Source organism: Elephas maximus, chromosome 14 (genome assembly GCF_024166365.1).
Source record: "Elephas maximus indicus isolate mEleMax1 chromosome 14, mEleMax1 primary haplotype, whole genome shotgun sequence".
Lineage (NCBI taxonomy): Eukaryota > Metazoa > Chordata > Mammalia > Proboscidea > Elephantidae > Elephas > Elephas maximus.
This window is the reverse complement of record NC_064832.1, coordinates 89,045,632-89,064,463: the sequence shown is the minus strand read 5'-3', so window position 1 is coordinate 89,064,463 and position 18,832 is coordinate 89,045,632. Positions and strand designations below refer to the sequence as shown.

General features: G+C 37.6%; 1 protein-coding gene across 3 annotated transcripts in view; it reads right to left on the bottom strand.

Annotated features, from left to right (window-relative positions):
- Positions 1-1,683: 1,683 nt before the first annotated feature.
- The window catches only part of GPR180 (G protein-coupled receptor 180), a 30,274-nt gene continuing 13,125 nt past the window's right edge, over positions 1,684-18,832 (bottom strand). Inside the window, exons 4-9 of one of the 3 annotated variants that reach the window (XM_049853134.1) lie at positions 13,083-13,263; positions 12,893-12,942; positions 7,191-7,348; positions 4,652-4,843; positions 3,052-3,129; positions 1,684-2,110 (exon numbers count right to left, since the gene is read on the bottom strand). In XM_049853134.1, coding sequence (XP_049709091.1) covers positions 1,952-2,110; positions 3,052-3,129; positions 4,652-4,843; positions 7,191-7,348; positions 12,893-12,942; positions 13,083-13,263 — 818 coding nt within the window. In that variant the 3' untranslated portion in view covers positions 1,684-1,951. Of the gene's footprint in view, positions 2,111-3,051; positions 3,130-3,428; positions 4,844-7,190; positions 7,349-12,892; positions 12,943-13,082; positions 13,264-18,832 lie in introns of those variants that run through there. The other 2 variants (XM_049853133.1, XM_049853135.1) reach the window with 2 other exon arrangements.

Sequence of the window (18,832 nt, the reverse complement as noted above, 5' to 3'; positions counted from 1 at the left end):
TTTCATTTCACAATGGCTCATGAATAACAAAATAAATTATTAGCAAATTCAACCATAAATTAAAAAATAAAGTAAAAAAAACTGTTAAAAGTTTCATAAATGCTAGCACAGAAATGCGTTTTAGGTATGTTGATTATGGAGTTACTACATGCTCTGTGTAAGAGAACACAAAGAAGACTCCCCTCCCATTGCTGCAAGTTCGCAAAACACATAAAAAACCTTGACTCTTTTCCTCAGCTTAATTAACTGCCCTTCCGTTGAACACAACCGATAATAACTGCGATTATTAGTGAGATGTGGTAAAAGGAAAAGATGATGACCTCTTAGGAGATCATGTAAACCTAAAACATATCTCAAACTTTCTAGTCTCAACCTGTAGTTCTCACTTATTAAATGATTTACAAAGAGCCGCTGGAGAGATGATTTACTGAGCAAGCTGAGCTCTGTCACTACTATTTTGCTAGTCACAAACACATATATTTGCCAGTAAAATGAAGGAGAATAGTGCTTATTTAAATGAGACTGGATGCAAGGAAAAACACAAAGACAAAGCTATAAATATCTTTAAGTTGTGCTACACTGTTTTGGATATTTAGCTTAAAAGTTTACCCTATCAGTGCACCATTTCTTGCTTCAAAATGCAATACCTTTGGAAGTAGATAGAATTTTCTTTTCTTTTTCTAAATAAGCCAGAGTTAAAAATGAAAAGGCCTGAACAAACTGGGGAAAAACTGAGTAATATACAATCAGTGACTATTAATGGGAATATTCATTTTATACAGCAGGTACTGAAACCATTTAGCATTCTTTAAACAGGCATTTGATCAAGTATTCTTTAGCTAGCGTACTCAATACTGAGGCATTACAAAAAAAAAAAAAAAAAACCATATATGGCGTTATTACAAGGGATTCAAGATGGCAACAACTTGGAATCCAGTGCCAACATGGATTATAACAAGTCCAGTGAGTATTTTGTTTTTCAATTATTCATAGAAAATTTAATCCTGATTAAGTATCCTTAGGCAGGAATTCACGGGTAGTTGATGACTGAAACCAACATTTACGTGAAATGCTTCTGTTAATTTAATCTGTGTATATGGCTTAATTATGACTGGGGATCCAATGTAAAGAAAATGAATTATATAAGGATTAGGATTTTAGTATCACAACACATAGTAGTTTTTCCTTCTTTTTTTTTAAAACATGTAAACCTGCCAGTCCCTTCACCTAAGTGTTCACATTTTAGAACTGCTCATTCTCACAACTCAAGTAGTTTATCTGTCATATTTTGCATAAACTGTCATCAACCCTTTGCTAATCAAGCTAAAAAACATCAACTAGAGCCAAAAATGACAGAAAAAACTGGAGAATAACCCCACCCATAAATAAACAAAAGGTTACTCATTTAACTGTGAACATTTTGTATTCATTTCCTGAACCGATTTCACTTTCAATTCCTTTAAACGCCAATATGAATGCATTTTATGTAAAGCATTAAAAAAAACCAGTTTTTAATCAGTGTACTAAGTATACTGATTTCATAACTGGACAATTTTAGACACATATAAGCAAGTAATCATTTAACTGATTACTTTTTCTGAGCCTATCACACCTGAGTTGGCTACGTTGACATAAGATGAGGCGTTACTAAGTGGTGACTATTTTACCAAAATAGCAGATAAAAAAAAAAAAAAAAAAAAAATCTTTATCTCCACATGGAAATTGCTTGTCACCTTATAAGAACATCTTTCTTGAAAGTTGATTGTTTAAGTATATTTCAAAACATTTATTATCTTTGTTTTTGGTACTGCTTAAATGCAGTTATATAAATAACATGCTCTGCTTTCTCTAATTTTTCATACCAAATGTATGAAAAAAAAAAGTCACTGTATTTGGATCCTTATTGCACTCTGTTAAACCAATTCACCGTTCCTTTGAACACAATCAAGTATCAGAAATGGGGCCGACTTTTGTGTCCAGATGATATGGTCAGTGGTAGTGTTACTGAGGAAAGCGACGAAACTTCCCAGTACAGACTGTGGGACAGAAAGAGTCTGTAGAGAATAACCATGGAAACAGACTGGCAAAGGATAACACCTATTGTGATAACCTGAAAAGAAAGAAAATGCTTTTACTGCTTGCAGAAACACAGAAGTTATGTTCAATTTATCACGAATCTATATACACTTCTTATATAAATATATTACTCTACCCTTAATCTTTACCAGGGGTGCATTTTATCAAAGACATTTTCAAAAAAAAATATGACTAATGTTCAGAGCTTCCTTTGACAGTTAGTTTACAGACGACAAAGTATGACACAAAAGGATAATTTGCTAAGCCGTCCTCTCCTAAGGCTGTGCACACTACAGGAAGGAGTTTCTGTAAGTACACAGAAAATCAGGTTCCTGGCTAATACAGTAACAGGAACAAAGCACGCCCCGCCGGGATCTTGAAGAGTACTCTAAAAGTCCTTTAAAAAATTCTCAAGTCACATTTCTATTTTTATACACTATCCCTACTTATTTACCTTTGTAAAACACCTCAGGCTCAAAGAACATTCACACATTCAAGTCATACTACACTGCTTGTAAAGGGCTCTGGGCAGAACTCCGCTGTGAAACGATGGAGGTGTTCGCTTAAGAAGGTGGGTATCAACACAATGAAAATGTGGCACGCTTGGGCACGGCACTGTAGCCTGCAGCTTGTTAAAGCAACTCGAATGATTTTTATAAATCTATCTTGATTTTTACCGTTATTTAGCAAGAATTCTTAATTATTTTCTTAACAAAGATATATTACGGATTCTCTTATTTATACAACAGTACTCTAGAATAGGCCAAAGTAAGAAAAACAAAAGTTATTTTCTATATTTTGTTTATATACTAAATTTTTTAAACTTTGTATTTACTAGTTAAACGTTTTGTTTCAAAGTCTTATTTTCAAGCCCTCGAGAAACCAGTGGATGAACAGGCCCTTCACACTTTAATAATTTTTACTAAAGACTGTATTTTTATTTAAAGAACGATTCTGATCATTTAGATTACTTACCTTATCTCTTTGGTAGTCACTAAAAATGACAGAAATGCATGCAAGGACTGGATGGCATAAAAACCACAAGATACAGCCCTGAAACAAACGAATGGAAGCCATTAAGGAAGACACAGACAGATGTATTTTCACAATGTCCCAGATAAAAACATGACTAGCATATTAAGGGGGTGCTGATTGACTAAAAAACTCAAAAACAGTGGATCCTGTTTGAGGGGTAGGGCAGAGGGGTGGAACTGGGCTGACAAGAATGGGAGACTGAACCCTGGCAATTCCCTTTTCCAAAATCAAATGTGAAATAAAATCATAAATTAATAAACAGTAGTTTTTGAGATGTCTGGTTTGTTAAAGATATAGGAAATGAAAAAAAAAAAAAAAAAACAGATGCAGAAAAGTGTGTTTAGTATGTTGCTATTTTTATAGGGAGAGGGGAAAATCCATAGGCATATAAACCAAAAATTCTCTGTAAGGAAAAACTGGGAGCCAACAGCTGCAATCATAGGAGGAGGTAATGGCAAAGGAAGAGATAGGAGAGAGGTGAGAAACACTGAGAAACACTTTTTGTTAATCTTTGGATACTTTCTCATGTTTGAACCTACTCAAAAATAAAATTAAGACATATAAAAAAATTTTTTTACGTTTAAGGAAAAAAGTTTGGCACTATTTTAAACATGAAACAAAAAGGAAATTTAATGTCTAGATACCCCAAATATGTAAAATAATAAACACTCCTGTCCCTGCGAAAGATTCAAAAGAATGGCTTTTTCAGGCCTGTTGGGTAGTCAGAAGCCTGAAGGTGGTTCCTGGGGCTGTAGAGGCAGCTGTGAAATGCTCAAGACTAGGGGTGAAGACAAAACTTGGCCTTCCTACCCTAGCAGCCCTGAACTGGCCAGCAGAGACTCGGGGGGCTGGCCGGACTGACTAAACAGCTTCTCGGAATCCTCCTTCAACTGCCAAGATGAGAACAGGTTCCTTTCAATCTGACAGAAGAACAGGACCTTCCAGGGAAGGAGGCTTCTGTAATGTCACTGCACCAACCCCCTCCTGCCTTTTTTTTTTTCCTTTATTAAATGAGTGTAGGACTTTCTTGATTGGGTACGAGAGTCAAATTTGCTTTGCCATCTCTGCAACAAAAGGACAAAGGAGAAATAAAGTGGACATGATCTCATATAGACGGAGTGAAATGGTTGAAATGTGATCTGCACTCAGCCTGTGGCTCCGTCTGGGTAGGATGAGGACAGCTCCTCACAGTTTGTTATAAAGCACTGCGTAACTTTGAGAGAAACAGTTCATAGTCAATAACCAGCGGGAAATGCAAACCATCTCCTAATTTATTATTATTATTTTTTTTAAATTATGATACTACAGAAAAAACATATAATTCCCTCTGATAAAAAAAAAATTGTGATCCAGGCAAAATGAACCTGCTAAAGGCTGTATGGAAAAGAACGCTCCACAGGTTCTGTAAATTGGTGATACCAACACCTGCACCTCCCAGGTTGTGAGGGTTAAACAGGGTGAAGCATATAAAGGGCCGGGAAGATGGTAACGTTGGCACGCGGCTGCTCTGAGGGTGAGGGTGACAATCAGAAGCCCGTACTTTGGCAAACGTGGTGTAGAACTCTCTCTTCAGCGTGCTCCTCTCCACGGTGATGATCTGGTAGAGCCCACAGCCTAATGACAGTGCCAGGCAAATTCTTAAAAGGATCAGAAGGATCCCTGCTAAGTTGTGATGTGAATAGTAGCTGTGATGACCGGGGTCTTCAAACTGTTCCCAAAGCAGCAAAATGCTCTGCAAAATCCAGCATAACATTCAGAGAAGAGATCACAGCTTCTTACAACAAAGTACTTTCTTCAACTCTCTGTAAATATCCCTTAAACATTATATACACATTTCGGAAGAAGTTGCAGGATTAATCAGACTATAAAGGGTGTTAATTAGTAAAGTACAGGCATAGTCTTTTCCTCACTGATACCCTAAGCTAGAGAAAAAAGATTTTTAGCCAATGAGGCCACACACAGAAAGGATAAAAAATGTTATTGCTACCATGACTCAAATAAGACATCTTTATGGATGAAAATAAATTAAAAGGGTGAAAAGAGTAAATATAAACTTTCTTCTAAATCCATCTCCTTACTTCAAAACCATCATCAAGAATCAAACTGTCCTGCATTCAAGCCCCCTATCTCAGTGTCACTTTCGAATATCTCAGGATCTTTTCTAATCCAGAAATTAACAAATCAAAATCATTGATTTCAGACTTCACTCTTTCATGGAAGGTCCCTGGGTAAAGGAGAGCTATTTTTATACTCACTATAAGCACCCAGGGCACTGCTATTTCTCCTTTTTTGATCGTTGATTTTTTTCTCCCATATTGTGACCACTGTAGTAAACTCAGCAAGTTCCTCATTAAGCTGTCCTGCTTACTGCTATTCAGAAGAAATCACTTTCCCTTTTATCTTTACCCAGCATCAATCATCTAAATTACTGTCATCTTCCCACCATCACACATCCTTTATTCATTAAGTCAATCCTCAGAGCTGAGGCTGCAGTGGCTTCTAAAGAATTTAGATCAAAACTCAATAATAAATCCTATTCTTAGACTTTATGGAGTTTATCAGCAATCTCTTCCCTTCCTAATTCTCAAATCTTACACCCTAATTTTACTCCTGCTAACATGATGCCATCACTCTGGATAGGCGAAGTCCTTTGTCATCCTGCAAACATGAAATTTCCTTCTTAGGCTCGATATTTGTTCTCTATTACTGAAAATGTTATTCCTCAACCCCACCAAATTACAACCATCCAATTCTTGATCCTACATTCCTAAATTTAACTTCTACAACAACAAAAATGCTATTATAAAACTATCATTTCCCATGATTCACATTTTTACAAACCTAACTCATATTTTCATATACATACGCTAATTTGTTATCTGTCTGTCTTTGTCTGTCTGTCTTGTCTGCTTTGTCTGGGCTCTTGCTGAAGACTAGGGCTGTCTAATCCAGCCTTCATAAATGCACGTAAACTCTAGTGCACTGTCATAAGCTGAACTTTCAATTGGTATTTGTCTGTGATAATACATTAAAATTATAATGAAATGAAGATTCAATTTTAAAAAGCTATTGATCGGGAAATGAGAATCTAACTTGTTCCATACGTTCACTGTATTTTCCTGTAACAAAAACATTAAGTTGGTAGAATTTTGCCCTTATTTTAATCACTTCTAAGTCAGTTATTTCTTATTTGCCCTCCCTTCCTAACCTTATCTCCTTTCTAAACATCACCACCTAAGACGGATTTCTTTCTCAGATAAATCATGTGAATTCATTACACCTACCTTACTCAGCATCTATCATACTAAATAAATACTGGGGTATAAAGAGGAATAAAGCACAGGCCCTACCTTCTTAATCAGTTTTCAAATTTATTTAATGAATTGAAACTTTAGATTATAATGTCCTTTACAGAGTCTAGGTGTGTATTTCACTTCCTTCTATCAGCTCATGCTAGTCACAAACCCAGTATAGATTTTTAAGTTTACACCCTTCTTCCTAATGTCTATAAATCTATTTCACATAGGCATATGGATGTCCTGGAATCAAATAAACCCTATTTCTACAAGGAAAAAGAAGAAAAAAAAGTGCACAGAAGGCCTTTCTAAAAGACCAGGTTTGTTTTAAAAAATGAGATCCAATCTTTTTCATTCTGTTTTCCCTTTCAATTTATCCCTGCTATTCACTGGAACTCTCCTTATGACCCTGCACCAGCAGAAGAGCTGTAACTAGATGAACCCCCAATTCACTGATTCGCTTGTCCAACGTTGAGTACTTGCTACATCAGATAATAGGAAAGACAGCTTAAAATGAAAGAAATGAAAATCTAGCCTAAATATTAAATCACCACCCTCAATGAGCTGATAGGAAGCTCAAATTCATGTAAGTGACAAATTCTGCAGTCTATATATACTAGCACCTGGTAGAAGAATAGATTATTGCAACTACTACTCTTTAAATTCATACTTAAAAAAGACACAAATTCCTCATGAGTCACAGGTTTAAATTTCGAAATGAGATACTTTCACGTTTGCATTTTTGAATACTGTGAAGTGGAAACACTGTGGATCAACACTCACCTGGGTTATGACAATGAACACAGCAATGCCCGTGGACGCAGGAGTAGAATCCCACTGGAGAGGTCTGCTTTGTGACTTCTTCATTCGGACTATTGTCCAGCCCATACACAGACTCAGGAGGAGGTATAACATCTGAATTTGGGAAGCGATGTCAAAAACTAATGGAAAATAAAAACTAAAGTCAATCAAGTCATCGTAATACAAAGAATTTGGTCCTTTTTTTCATTTAGAACACAGTTATTGTTTAGCATCCAAAAAAGAAATAGGCATTTTCAAGGAGAAGCTGAGGAAATTCAACAAAAGACACTTATGTAAAATAATTCCAGAGAATTAAGATGTTACCATTACCATAAAATTTATAAACATTTATTTTAAAAAAAAAGGTTAAGACAATTACAACATTCCTTTTTAAAAAAATGTATACTGTATTTTTCACAAATAACACACCCATGTAAGTAACACACATAGCACTTAGGAACATGAATGTTGCGGGTGATCAGTGGATGGCAAACAATGTATAATGCACACGTTATCTGCATAGAAATACAGTATTTATGTGTCCGTATAATATCACGGCTATCTCTATTAAGGCCAACCTTAAGTCACCTTGCGTTTTCCATTTTTCTTAGCCTTTTTTAATTATGTAATCCTGTTTTCTATAATTCATTGGTTAGTAAAATAAACAAGTTTTAAATATAATTTTTGCAACGTGAAGAACACCAGTGCCTTCATTTCTGGAGCTGTTAATTTTTTTTTAATGGCTGAACTATAACATGAAGAACAAGTATTTTCTAAAACTATTAATAAGAAATAATACAACAACATATTGCATAGCCAGGCAACATCTAATTCTGTGGGCTTCAGTTTCAGAGTGCCGGCAACAAACGAAATGCTCCATGCGTTAGTGCCATGTGCCACCAGGTGGTCATCACTTACACAGCAGGGGAAGCCTGTACTCGACAAAAAGATGTAACGAAACACCTGCATCCAGTTAAGTACCATAAGAAAACAATAAAAATCTACAGACATGCGTATTTGTTTTATAAGCTAGTATTTATTGATAAAAAAAGGTTATAACTTTCTCATCATAGTGTATTTTGATTTGGAGTTTGAAAAAAATTTATGGTCACAATTTAATAAAATAAAACTTTCTTCAAATTGTCATCCACAACTTCAATGTCCAGAACTTTTACTTCTGATATACAAGCATATTCTTGTAGAAGCAGATACAACCGGCTGTAGTATAGTATTTATAAGTTACAAGTCAAATACCTATTAATGATCAAGCTTTTCAGATATATTTTGACATACTATTCCCTGCTATGCCATCCAAATTAAAATAGGTTACTTCATATTTACACTTTTATATTTGTAATAGAGTATTGTGACAATTAACTGTCACTATATCTGAATGATATAAAATGTCATGGAATTTTAGATCAAGCACACTTTTTTCATCACACTGTACTGTACCCATTGACAGTGAGTGGATTTTGACTCACAGTGACCCTACAGGGCAGAGAGAACTGCCCCAGACAGTTTCCAAGGAGTGGCTAGTGGATTTGAACTGCCAACCTTTTGGGTAGCAGGTGAACTCTTAACTGCTATGCCACCAACACTCCTTTCTCATCAGAGCTTTTAAATAACTGTGATGCCAGTTAATTTTATTAAACATTTCACAAATACATATTCAACTGAGAAGTTTGTTAAAGGAATACTCCTATGTAAATTGGCAATTAACAAAAACAAACAGATGGAAAAACCTTGATTTTCTGGGTCATTTCTTCATGTACTAAGTAATAAACCAAAAAAAAAAAAAAAACCCCAAACCCCAACCCACTGCCATGGAGTTCATTCCAACTACTAGCGACTGTAGGGTTTCCAAACGCCGTAAACCTCTACGCAAGTAGACTGCCACATCTTTCTTGCGTGAAGCTGCTGAAGGTTTCAAACTGCCAACCTTTCGGGTTAGCAATTGCTTTAATCACTTCATCACCAGGTCTCCTTAAGTACCACACATATGGATAAAATTCTAAATTACCTAAAACACTGCTTACCTGTTGTTGAAAAATATCTAATATACAAATCACACAAAACCCCATTCTGGCTTGAAATTTTAATCTCTTAACAAATCAAACCTTTTGTGAGAACTACTAAAAAAAAAAAAAAAAAACTCCTACTGCAGATTTTTCTTTTTTTTTAACTTTTGCTTTTCAACCTTCAATGAAGACGTTGCTGTCTTTGAATCAATTTCGACTCATGGAGACCCCATGTGTGTCAGACTAAAACTGTGTTCCAGGGTTTTGGAAGCAGACTACCAGGCCTTTCTTCTGAGGCTCCTCTGCCGATCTTTCTGTTAGCAGCCAGGTACATTAACTACTGCACCTAGACAGCCTAAAACATTGTTGGGTACATGGCAGACTCTCACAGAAATGTGACAGTCCTAGATTTTAGCATTAGCTTTGCCAGCAGTGGCTTCTGTGTGATTTGCCTCTTTGGATCTCCATTTCCTCACCTAAAATGCACAAGCTAAATTATTTCTAGGGTTCTGTCCAGCTCTAAAAATCTACAATTCTATTAAACACCCAAAAGTCATCCAAGAGAAAAGAGGAAGAAAGCAGGGCTCTAGACACTACTCAAAAAGGATACGCTTCTCTCGTTCATGCCTAAAAGGTGACAGACGTGTTCTCTTCACGAGGAAGGTGGAAGGCTCTGGAAGTTCAGAATCTTTATGGGCAGAAACACCAGGGTGAATGGTGCTGAGATGATTAACAGAGATTACCACATGCCGCCCTATCAGAGAGTGATGAGGCCAGAAGACAAACATAGGAGCGGAAGGAGAAGTAAACCCCAGGATGACCTCATTCAAAACCTTCTTTTTAAGAGCAAATCTTAAAACAGTTGTCCAGGATTAGGAATGGCACGTGACCTGATGTCCCTCTGAAGTGCTCTTTAAAGTCATGATTTTAGGAACTTTTAAGTATTTTCTTATCATAATTAATAAAAAAAATTACTTCATAAGAGTTCCTTTTACAAATAAAAGAACAAAGGTGTGAGGTCAGCTCAATTACAGGTACACTCAGAGAGAAAAAGTCAGTGTAACAGAAAAGGAGCCCTGGTGGCACAGTGATCAGGAGCTCGGCTGCTAACCAGAAGTCCGGCAGTTCAAGTCCAACAGCCGCTCCCTTGGAAACCCCGTACAGCACTTCTACTCTGTCCTATAGGGTCACTATGAGTCGGAATTGACTCAGCAGCAATGGGTATAAATAGAAAATGGGATAATATATGGGAAAAAACTTCAGCTTCGGAGTCAAAAATTTGGATCTGAGTCTGGGCTCTACCAGGCTCAATAGCTTAGACTGGGTCTACCCCTCAACAGCTCACTGACATCTGGAGAACTACTGTATGTTGCTGAGTTTTGTTTCTTTATCTGCAAAACAGGGATAAGCACACCTACTTCACTGAGTTTTCACTGAACATAAAATAAGAGAATATATGTAAATATGCCCTAAAAACACTAAAAATTACCAATTGCCAAGAGGAAACTAAATAGGACACATGGGAACCAATTCTGTAACCCTGTTTTCAGTAAGGTTGAATTTGAACCAACTGTAGCCTTGGATGGGTAACTGTACTGCAATAAAAATATGTATTTTTTAAAAATAAAAACAAGAAATAGACAGCAAGTTTATCTTTAAAACAACAAAAAAAAAGTGCAAAAAATGAAACAAGACCCGTATCTCACACCATGCACAAAAACCAACTCAAAATGGATCAAAGACCTAAACATAAACTCTAAAATGATAAAGATCACGGAAGAAAAAACAGGGACAAAGCTAGGAGCCCTAAAACATGGCATAAACAGGATATAAAACATTACTAACAATGCACAAACACCAGAAGAGAAACTAGATAACTGGGAGCTCCTAAAAATCAAACACTTATGCTCAAGAAAAGACTTCACCAAAGGGTAAAAAGAGAACCTACGGATCGGGAAAAAATTTTTGGCTACAACATAACTGACAAGGGTTTAATCTCTAAAATCTACAAAACACTTCAACACCTCAATAACAAAAAGACAAATAATCCATTTAAAAAATGGGCAAAGGATATGAACAGGCACTTCACCAAAGAAGACATTCTGGTGGCTAACAGATTACATGAAGAAAAGCTCACGATCATTAGCTAGTAGAGAAATGCAAATCTAAACTACAATGAGATACCATCTCACCCTAACAAGGCTAGGATTAATCCAAGAAACACAAAATAATAAATATCGGAGACACTGTGGAGAGACTAGAACATTTATACATTTCTGGTGGGAATGTAAAATGGTACAACCATTTTGGAAATTGATTTGGCGCTTCCTTAAAAAAACTAGAAATAGAACTACCATATGATCCAGCAATCCTACTCCTTGGAATATACCCTAGAGAAATAAGAGCCTTTACACGAACAGATATACGCACACCCATGTTCATCGCAGCACTGTTTACAATAGCAAAAAATGGAAGCAACCAAGGTGCCCATCAACGGACGAATGAATAAATTATGGTATAGTCATACAATGGAATACTACGCATGAATAAAAAACAATGACGAATCCATGAGACATTTCATAACATGGATGAATCTGGAAGGCAATATGCTGAATGAAATTAGCTGCAAAAGGACAAATATTGTGTGAGACCACTATTACAAGAACTCAAGAAAAGCTTTTAACATAGAAGAAAACATTCTTTGATGCTTATGAGGGTGGGGAGGAAGGGAGAGGGATATTCACTAACTAGATAGCAGGCAAGAATTAAGTGAAGGACAACACACAATATAGGGGAAGTCAGCACGACTGGACTAAAAGCGAAGAAGTTTCCTGAACACAACCAACACTTTCAGGGACAGAGTAGCAGGGGTGAGGGTCTGGGAACCATGGTTTCAGGGGACATCTAGGTCAATTGGCATAACAAAGTTTATTAAGAAAATGTTCTGCATTCCACTTTGGGGAGTGGCATCTGAGGTCCTAAAAGCTAGCTAGGATTTGGTGCCAGCTAAGACGCATCAATTGGTCCCACCCCACCTGGAATGAAGGAAAATGAAGACCACCAAAGATATAAGGAAAACAGGAGCCCAAGAGACAGAGGGGGCCACATAAGCCAGAGACTCCATCGGCCTGAGACCAGAAGAACTAGATGGTGCCTGGCTACCAGCAATGACCGCCCTGATAATGAACACTACAGAGAGTCCCTGATGGAGCAGGAGAAAAGTGGAGTGCAGAACTCAAATTCTAGTAAAACGACCAGACTTAATGGTCTGACTGAGACTGGAGGGACTCCAAAAGACACGGTCCTCAGGCTGTTAGCCCAAAACTAAAACCATTCCCAAAGCCAACTCTTCAGACAAAGATTAGACTGGACTATAAAACATAAAATAATACTTGTGAAGACTGTGTAGCTCAAGTAGATACATGAGACTAAATGGGCAGGTCCTGTCTGGAGGTAAGATGAGAAGGCAGAAAAGAACAGGAGCTGGTTAAATGGACACAGGAAATCTGGGGTGGAGAGGAGGAGTGTGCTGTCATATTATAGGGGAGAGCAACTAGGGTCACGTAACAATGTGTGTATGAAGTTTTGTACGAGAAACTAACTTTAACTACAAACTTTTGCTTAAAGCACAATTAGAAAAAAAAAGTTCAGAAAAATACTCACATTCTGCCAAACTTCCCATGAAAGGTACCCCTATTCCATCTCTGGAGTAACTGAGAAATTGAAGAGGACAGTATTAGTGTAAATTGCCAAGGTGAAAAAATTGTTCACAATCAAAGCAAGCACAATTTTGGTGGACTAATTAGGATTAATTAGACGTAATGATGAACACAGTTGTAGTGGTTTGAGTTACCTGGAGAAATGCATGTAATTAGCTAAAGCTGAAGCAGCTTGTGACAGCAATGCAGTTGTCAGAACCTTTAAAATCATGTGCATGGGTCCTCCTTTCTTAACAGCCTGCCACAGTGACTGAGCATAAATGCAAGCCATCACAAAGTACACTAGGACTAGGAGAAAAAAGAACTCATGTAACCCTGTAAGAGAACAGAGGGAGTCTGCTTCAGTAAAACAAAACCAGTGACAGTGTTGGGTTGTTTTTTCAATCTTCTTGTCAACACAATTCTAAAAATGGTTTTGTAATTGGAGTCATGGCATTTACTTCAGTAACAGAAAAAAAAGGAGGGGTGGGGGAACTATTAAAACAAAAAACAATTTTTTACTTCAGGACAAAGTTGTAACGGCAAGAAATTAAATTATACTAGCTAAACTCAGTCAGTGAAAACATCAGGGAACAAGTCCTAGAACTCACTATAAAATCAGTTTTGTTCAAAAACAGTAAATGAAAGCAATGATTTCAGCATTCAATTAGATACACTTTTTACCCTCCAAGTGGATTTCTTTTGTAAGAAGTTTAGAAACAGATTTTTTTCGGTCAACAATAGTTTAATATCCCCTGACGGTGGTTCTCAAAGTGTGGTCCCCGGACCAGCAGCATCACCAGGGAACTTGCTAGAAATGCAAATTGTTGCCCTTCCCTCCACCAACACTAATCAGAAACTCTGTGTTTTTATAAGTCCTTCAGGTAATTGCAATGCAGCCAAAGTGTGAAAAACACAGCTCTGAGTGTCTGATGACTTTCCATTTGAACCAGGCTTCAAAGTACTTACCATGTTCAGAGTAAACATGTTCTGAGGTAAACTGCCTATGGCTCTTGACAAAAAGGAAAGGGTAGGCAGATTACGTGACTCCAGTTCACAGTTAAAACTAGAGCACCAAAAGCCAACCAATCCAAAGACAGGCCATCAGCCAACAATTTAACTTGTGCCTCAAAGGTAAGCTGCCAGCTGCCCTCAAGCTGACTCCAACTTACGGCAACCCCAGGTGTGTAAAGCAGAACTGTGCTCTGTAGGGTTTCCAATGGCTGATTTTTCGAAAGATCACCAGGCCTTTCCTCTAAAGCACCTCTGGGTAGATTTGAACTTCCAATCTTTTTAGTACGTTAACCCATTTACACCATCCTGGGACTCCAAAGAAACCCTGGTGGCATAGTGGTTAAGTGCTACGGCTGCTAACCAAAAGGTTGGCAGTTTGAATTCACCAGGTGCTCCTTGGAAACCCTATGGGGCGGTTCTACTCTGTGCTGTAGGGTTGCTATGAGTCAGAATCGACTCGACAGCAGTGGGTTTTGGTTTTGTGGGACTCCGAAGATACGTTAGGTTAATCATATTCTCTCTTGGAAATTCAAGCTACGAACCATAAAAGGAAGGAGGCAACAGGAATTGAAGCTGAAAGGTTGGGACGGGCCAGAAGAGTCAATCAAACTAAGCCATGTTGAAGTCAATGTGTTGAATGAGCAGAAATTATGAATGTACAAAAGGGACCTGGCTGGTAAAGAGAAAAACAGTGTAAACATTCAAATTTGACATTAAAAATACCATGGGGAAAGACATGGATGCCAGCCATTACAGTTGCCCCTAGTTTCTACTAGCAGGTTTTCAGTACAGTCTTCATGTACCCTCATGGTAAATGTTTCCTTTTCCAAGGTATTTTGACTGAGTCTTCATTTTTCAGAAATTTTTATAATAAATCAGAAGGCTAGCTTTGAAGTTAAAGGCTTACAGTTACTTGTTGATTCTTTAGTATTAGTGTTGGGGCCCTGGTACTACAGTTGGTTAAGTGCTCAGCTGCTAACTGAAAGGACGGTGGTCTGAATCCACCAGCTGCTCCTCGGGAGAAAGACGTGGCAGCCTGCTTCCATACAGATTACAGCTTTGGAAACCCTGTGAGCAGCTCCACTCTGATCCACAGTGTTGCTATGAGTCGAAATCGACTGGACAGCAGCGGGTTTGGTATTGGTTTTATATTTTACAGAAATAACGATGGAGTATGGTGACAATGGTTATGAATAAAGCTATCTCTACTGAATTTGCAGATGAACAGTGTAAATTGCGATCCCTTCCATTCAAATTACGAACACTGAACCTGCTCCGTATTCCCATTTGGGGTAAACACCAATCAACAGAGAGGGGAATACTTCCACTATGTGGAAAATAATTTTGGAAAAAGCAATCCAGAAAATACAAATGAATAGTAGGAAAACCAGTCAATAAATAGTTCAACGGCAATCATGTTTTTTATGAGAACTCTTTAAAAAAAAAAAGGGGGGCAAGAAGTATTTCAGCCACTGGGTGTCTCTCCTACTCTACATATGTAAGTTTTGACAGCCCACTTCTCTAATCCAGATAATAAAGTATGTTTAAGCTTTAAAGACAGATCAGATAATAGAGGGGCATTCTTTCTTTTTCAACTCCTTACATAGAAAAGTATTCCAGCTTTAGAAATAATGGGGCCAGAAGCCCGGAATTATTATAATACTGGAACAAGACCAAAAACAGTAATGCTGAACATTATATATATATCAACTTAAGTTAGTAGAATTCTTTATGCTATCCTGTTTTGAATCTTAGTTTGTATCTTTCCTTCTCAGTATTAAAGAATTAAATATGGAATTCTATTAAAAGTTTTATTTATTCATAATCCTTTATAGAACATCCATTATAGGGTGAAGTTTCTGGCCCCATTAAGTTGTAAATCCATCATGAAAAGAAAATCCTCAAACTATTCACTGAGTAATCAGAATACAGGAGGAAGAGACTTCTGAATATAAGACATACATCATCAGCAAAAGAATGTTTTAGGATTATGCAAGATTAAATGTAACTTTCAGACAAAGCCAGCATACAACCAACAAAGAAAACAGCTTTGCTGAGACATCAATATATGTAAGATGAATTGGGCCAGGACATTTGTGCTATACTTTGTTCAATGAATTACGTGTAAATTCTTACCTGGACCTTGTCTATGAGATACTTTAAAGATAAAATGCTGGTTTTGTACTCTCTTAAGTAAATCACCTCTAGGAAAAAGTCTCCCTGTTTTTTCTCTTCAGTATCAACTTTACTTTTGTTCTGCTACCATCCCTGACAAGCAAGAAGAAAGCAATCTGTGCTCATTTTGACATTAAAATCTAATTGTAAAATAGACGATTAAAAAAAAAATAGTTGCTATCAGTCTATTCCAACTCATGGTGACCCCATGTGTGTCGGGGAGCACTGCTCCCCACAGGGTTTTCATGGTCACCAGGCCTTTCTTCCGAGTTACCTCTGGGTAGGCTCGAAGAGCCAATTTTTCTGTTAGTTGCCTAGTACTTAATCATTTACATCATTCAGTGACTCCAAAACAGATACCAAGTGTCAAATCTCACAGGTACCCTTAAGAATATGTATATCTTACATACGCTCTCCAGAAGAAAAACACTCTTAGAGGAGTATGAAATAAGTGGTAAACACTTGTTATCATGAAATATGTAGGTTGTATGGTGAGCTAAACGGTAGGAAGTGTCTGCAAACTTGGGCAGGCAGAACATTTGGAGGACAGCTTAAATAAATCTGGACCCATCTAAATGATGAGAGACTAGAGAAGCAGAGGGTAAGAAAATGGAAGAAAGCCCTTGGGTCATGGGGCAGCACCTGTAGGGGACACTCATGGACATCTACCCACTATCCCTGCTGTCTCAGGACCCTATGTCCATCCCAAGCTCAAATGTCTCAAGATAAATCCTGACTCGTCTTTTAACCAACCAGAGAATTCCACTGCCCTTCTCAGTAAGAAGTACACCTAACCCTATACTTTGACAGCATGGTCCATGGATTAAAAGTCTTAGTCCGCCTTTTGACACTAACTTACAATACTCCTAGGATCTCTTACAGCAAAGGCATGTGACCTAGTTCTGGGCAATGAAACGTGATGGGGGAGCTTCCGGGAAAGGCCTCTTTGCTCTTAAAAAGAGATACAAAGGAAAAACTGTCTCTCCTCTTCCACTGGACACTGTGATGCCCAAAATTTCTGCAGCTAACTCTGAGCACGAGGGAAGCTGGCCTAGGATAAAGCTGCCCATCAGAAGATAGCAGGGTAGAGGGATGCTGAATAAACCACCCTAAAGAAGCTTCCGGACTTCTTGTCATGCAAGACAATTCATTTCTTTATGGTTTTACTGTTTGCATTGAGGTTTCTGTTACTTTAAGCCAAAAGCATTCCAACTGCTAAAGCATTATTTTACCAGAGCTCAATGGGAGATGCAACACAGATAAGAGAACAATGAGCACAATCGGAATCTTAAGAAGAGTGAGAAGGTAGATGTGGCAAAGCCTACATTACCCCAGTGAAAATCGGTCTACATGCCTTTAGATAGTTATGCTTTAACTATCAGGGTTCTGGGTCTTCTTATCTCTAACAAGAATACAAATACAGTTAACGAGGATTCTCATATATTAAGAAGCAGTTTTATTTTATTCTCCTTTAGAAGACTGAATTTCTATTTTGTACTTCGTCAAGGGACATCAAACTTGCCTTAGTTTTTTTTTTTTTTTTAAACCTTAGACCAATCTATAAAACAGGATTAGCCAAAGGCTGGTAGATATGAAACACAAAATTAGTTTGAAAGAAAACACATTACAAAACTTAACAAGGATAACATGTAGCATTAATTTCAGCTATTTGTACTGGGTTATTTTCACTCAAACCTCTGGTTTACATCTGGTTACAGTAGATTCTTAGTAGAAGGCGTAGCAAATAAATTTCCTCTATTCAGAACAGATAATTAGACAAACTAGCAGAATTTTCTAAAACAAACTAGTTGGAGATCATTCCATGGAAATAAATTCCATACCTGAAGCTAGATGTAAAAAGGATTCCTCTGAAAGCTCTACTTGAAAACCAATACATCACCGCAACAACGTGGGATATGGACTTTAAGGTAAGTGGTTTCCCACGTTAGAAGCAACTTCAAAGCTCTGACCCAAACCCCACCTATCTGAGGTGCTGAGGTGGGGCATCGGCACTTTTTAGAAGCTCTCCAGATGCACACAGAGTGACAGGTTAAGAACTACCAATTAGATTTCAATACAGAATTAATCGCTAAGGCTTTCAGGCATCTAAACCAATAAAATAATGTGATCTTTAGGATTTAAGTCAGCCACATAACAAGGTTGGATACTTTTGGGTACTTCTGACATTTTTTATTAATCAACCCCTGCAGGTCGGCCTTGCACAATTTTTTAATATAAATATTCATATTTAGTGAAAACAGGTATTATAGTGAGATTTTAGCCCCTTGTTTAAATATTTCTGGTGGCCTAATCAATGTAACTTTCCTCATTTTGATTTAAGAAAGTCAGCTTTTAGACAGAAGTGTATGCACCAAATCAGTCACAGAAAACGTAGGTCAGAAAAAATCAGGACTAAGAGCTGGACTGGGATGGTTAGTATGAATCCAAGAGAAACAGCTAGTCATGATTCCAGATGTAAGGAAAAAACCAGAAGGTTCGGACAAAGTTCATGACAAGGCAGGCTGAATATAACTGGCATTCAGTGGCCCACGCACAGCAAAGGACACCGATGTAAACACTCAGATGGCAAACTGGGCGCGAAGAAAGAGGCCAGAGCCTGGATCAGGAGACAAGAGAAAGCAGATCAGAATCTAGATGAGTCATGTGGATCCACACAATAAAACGATCTCTTGAGCCAAAGGCCCAGTGCCTGGAA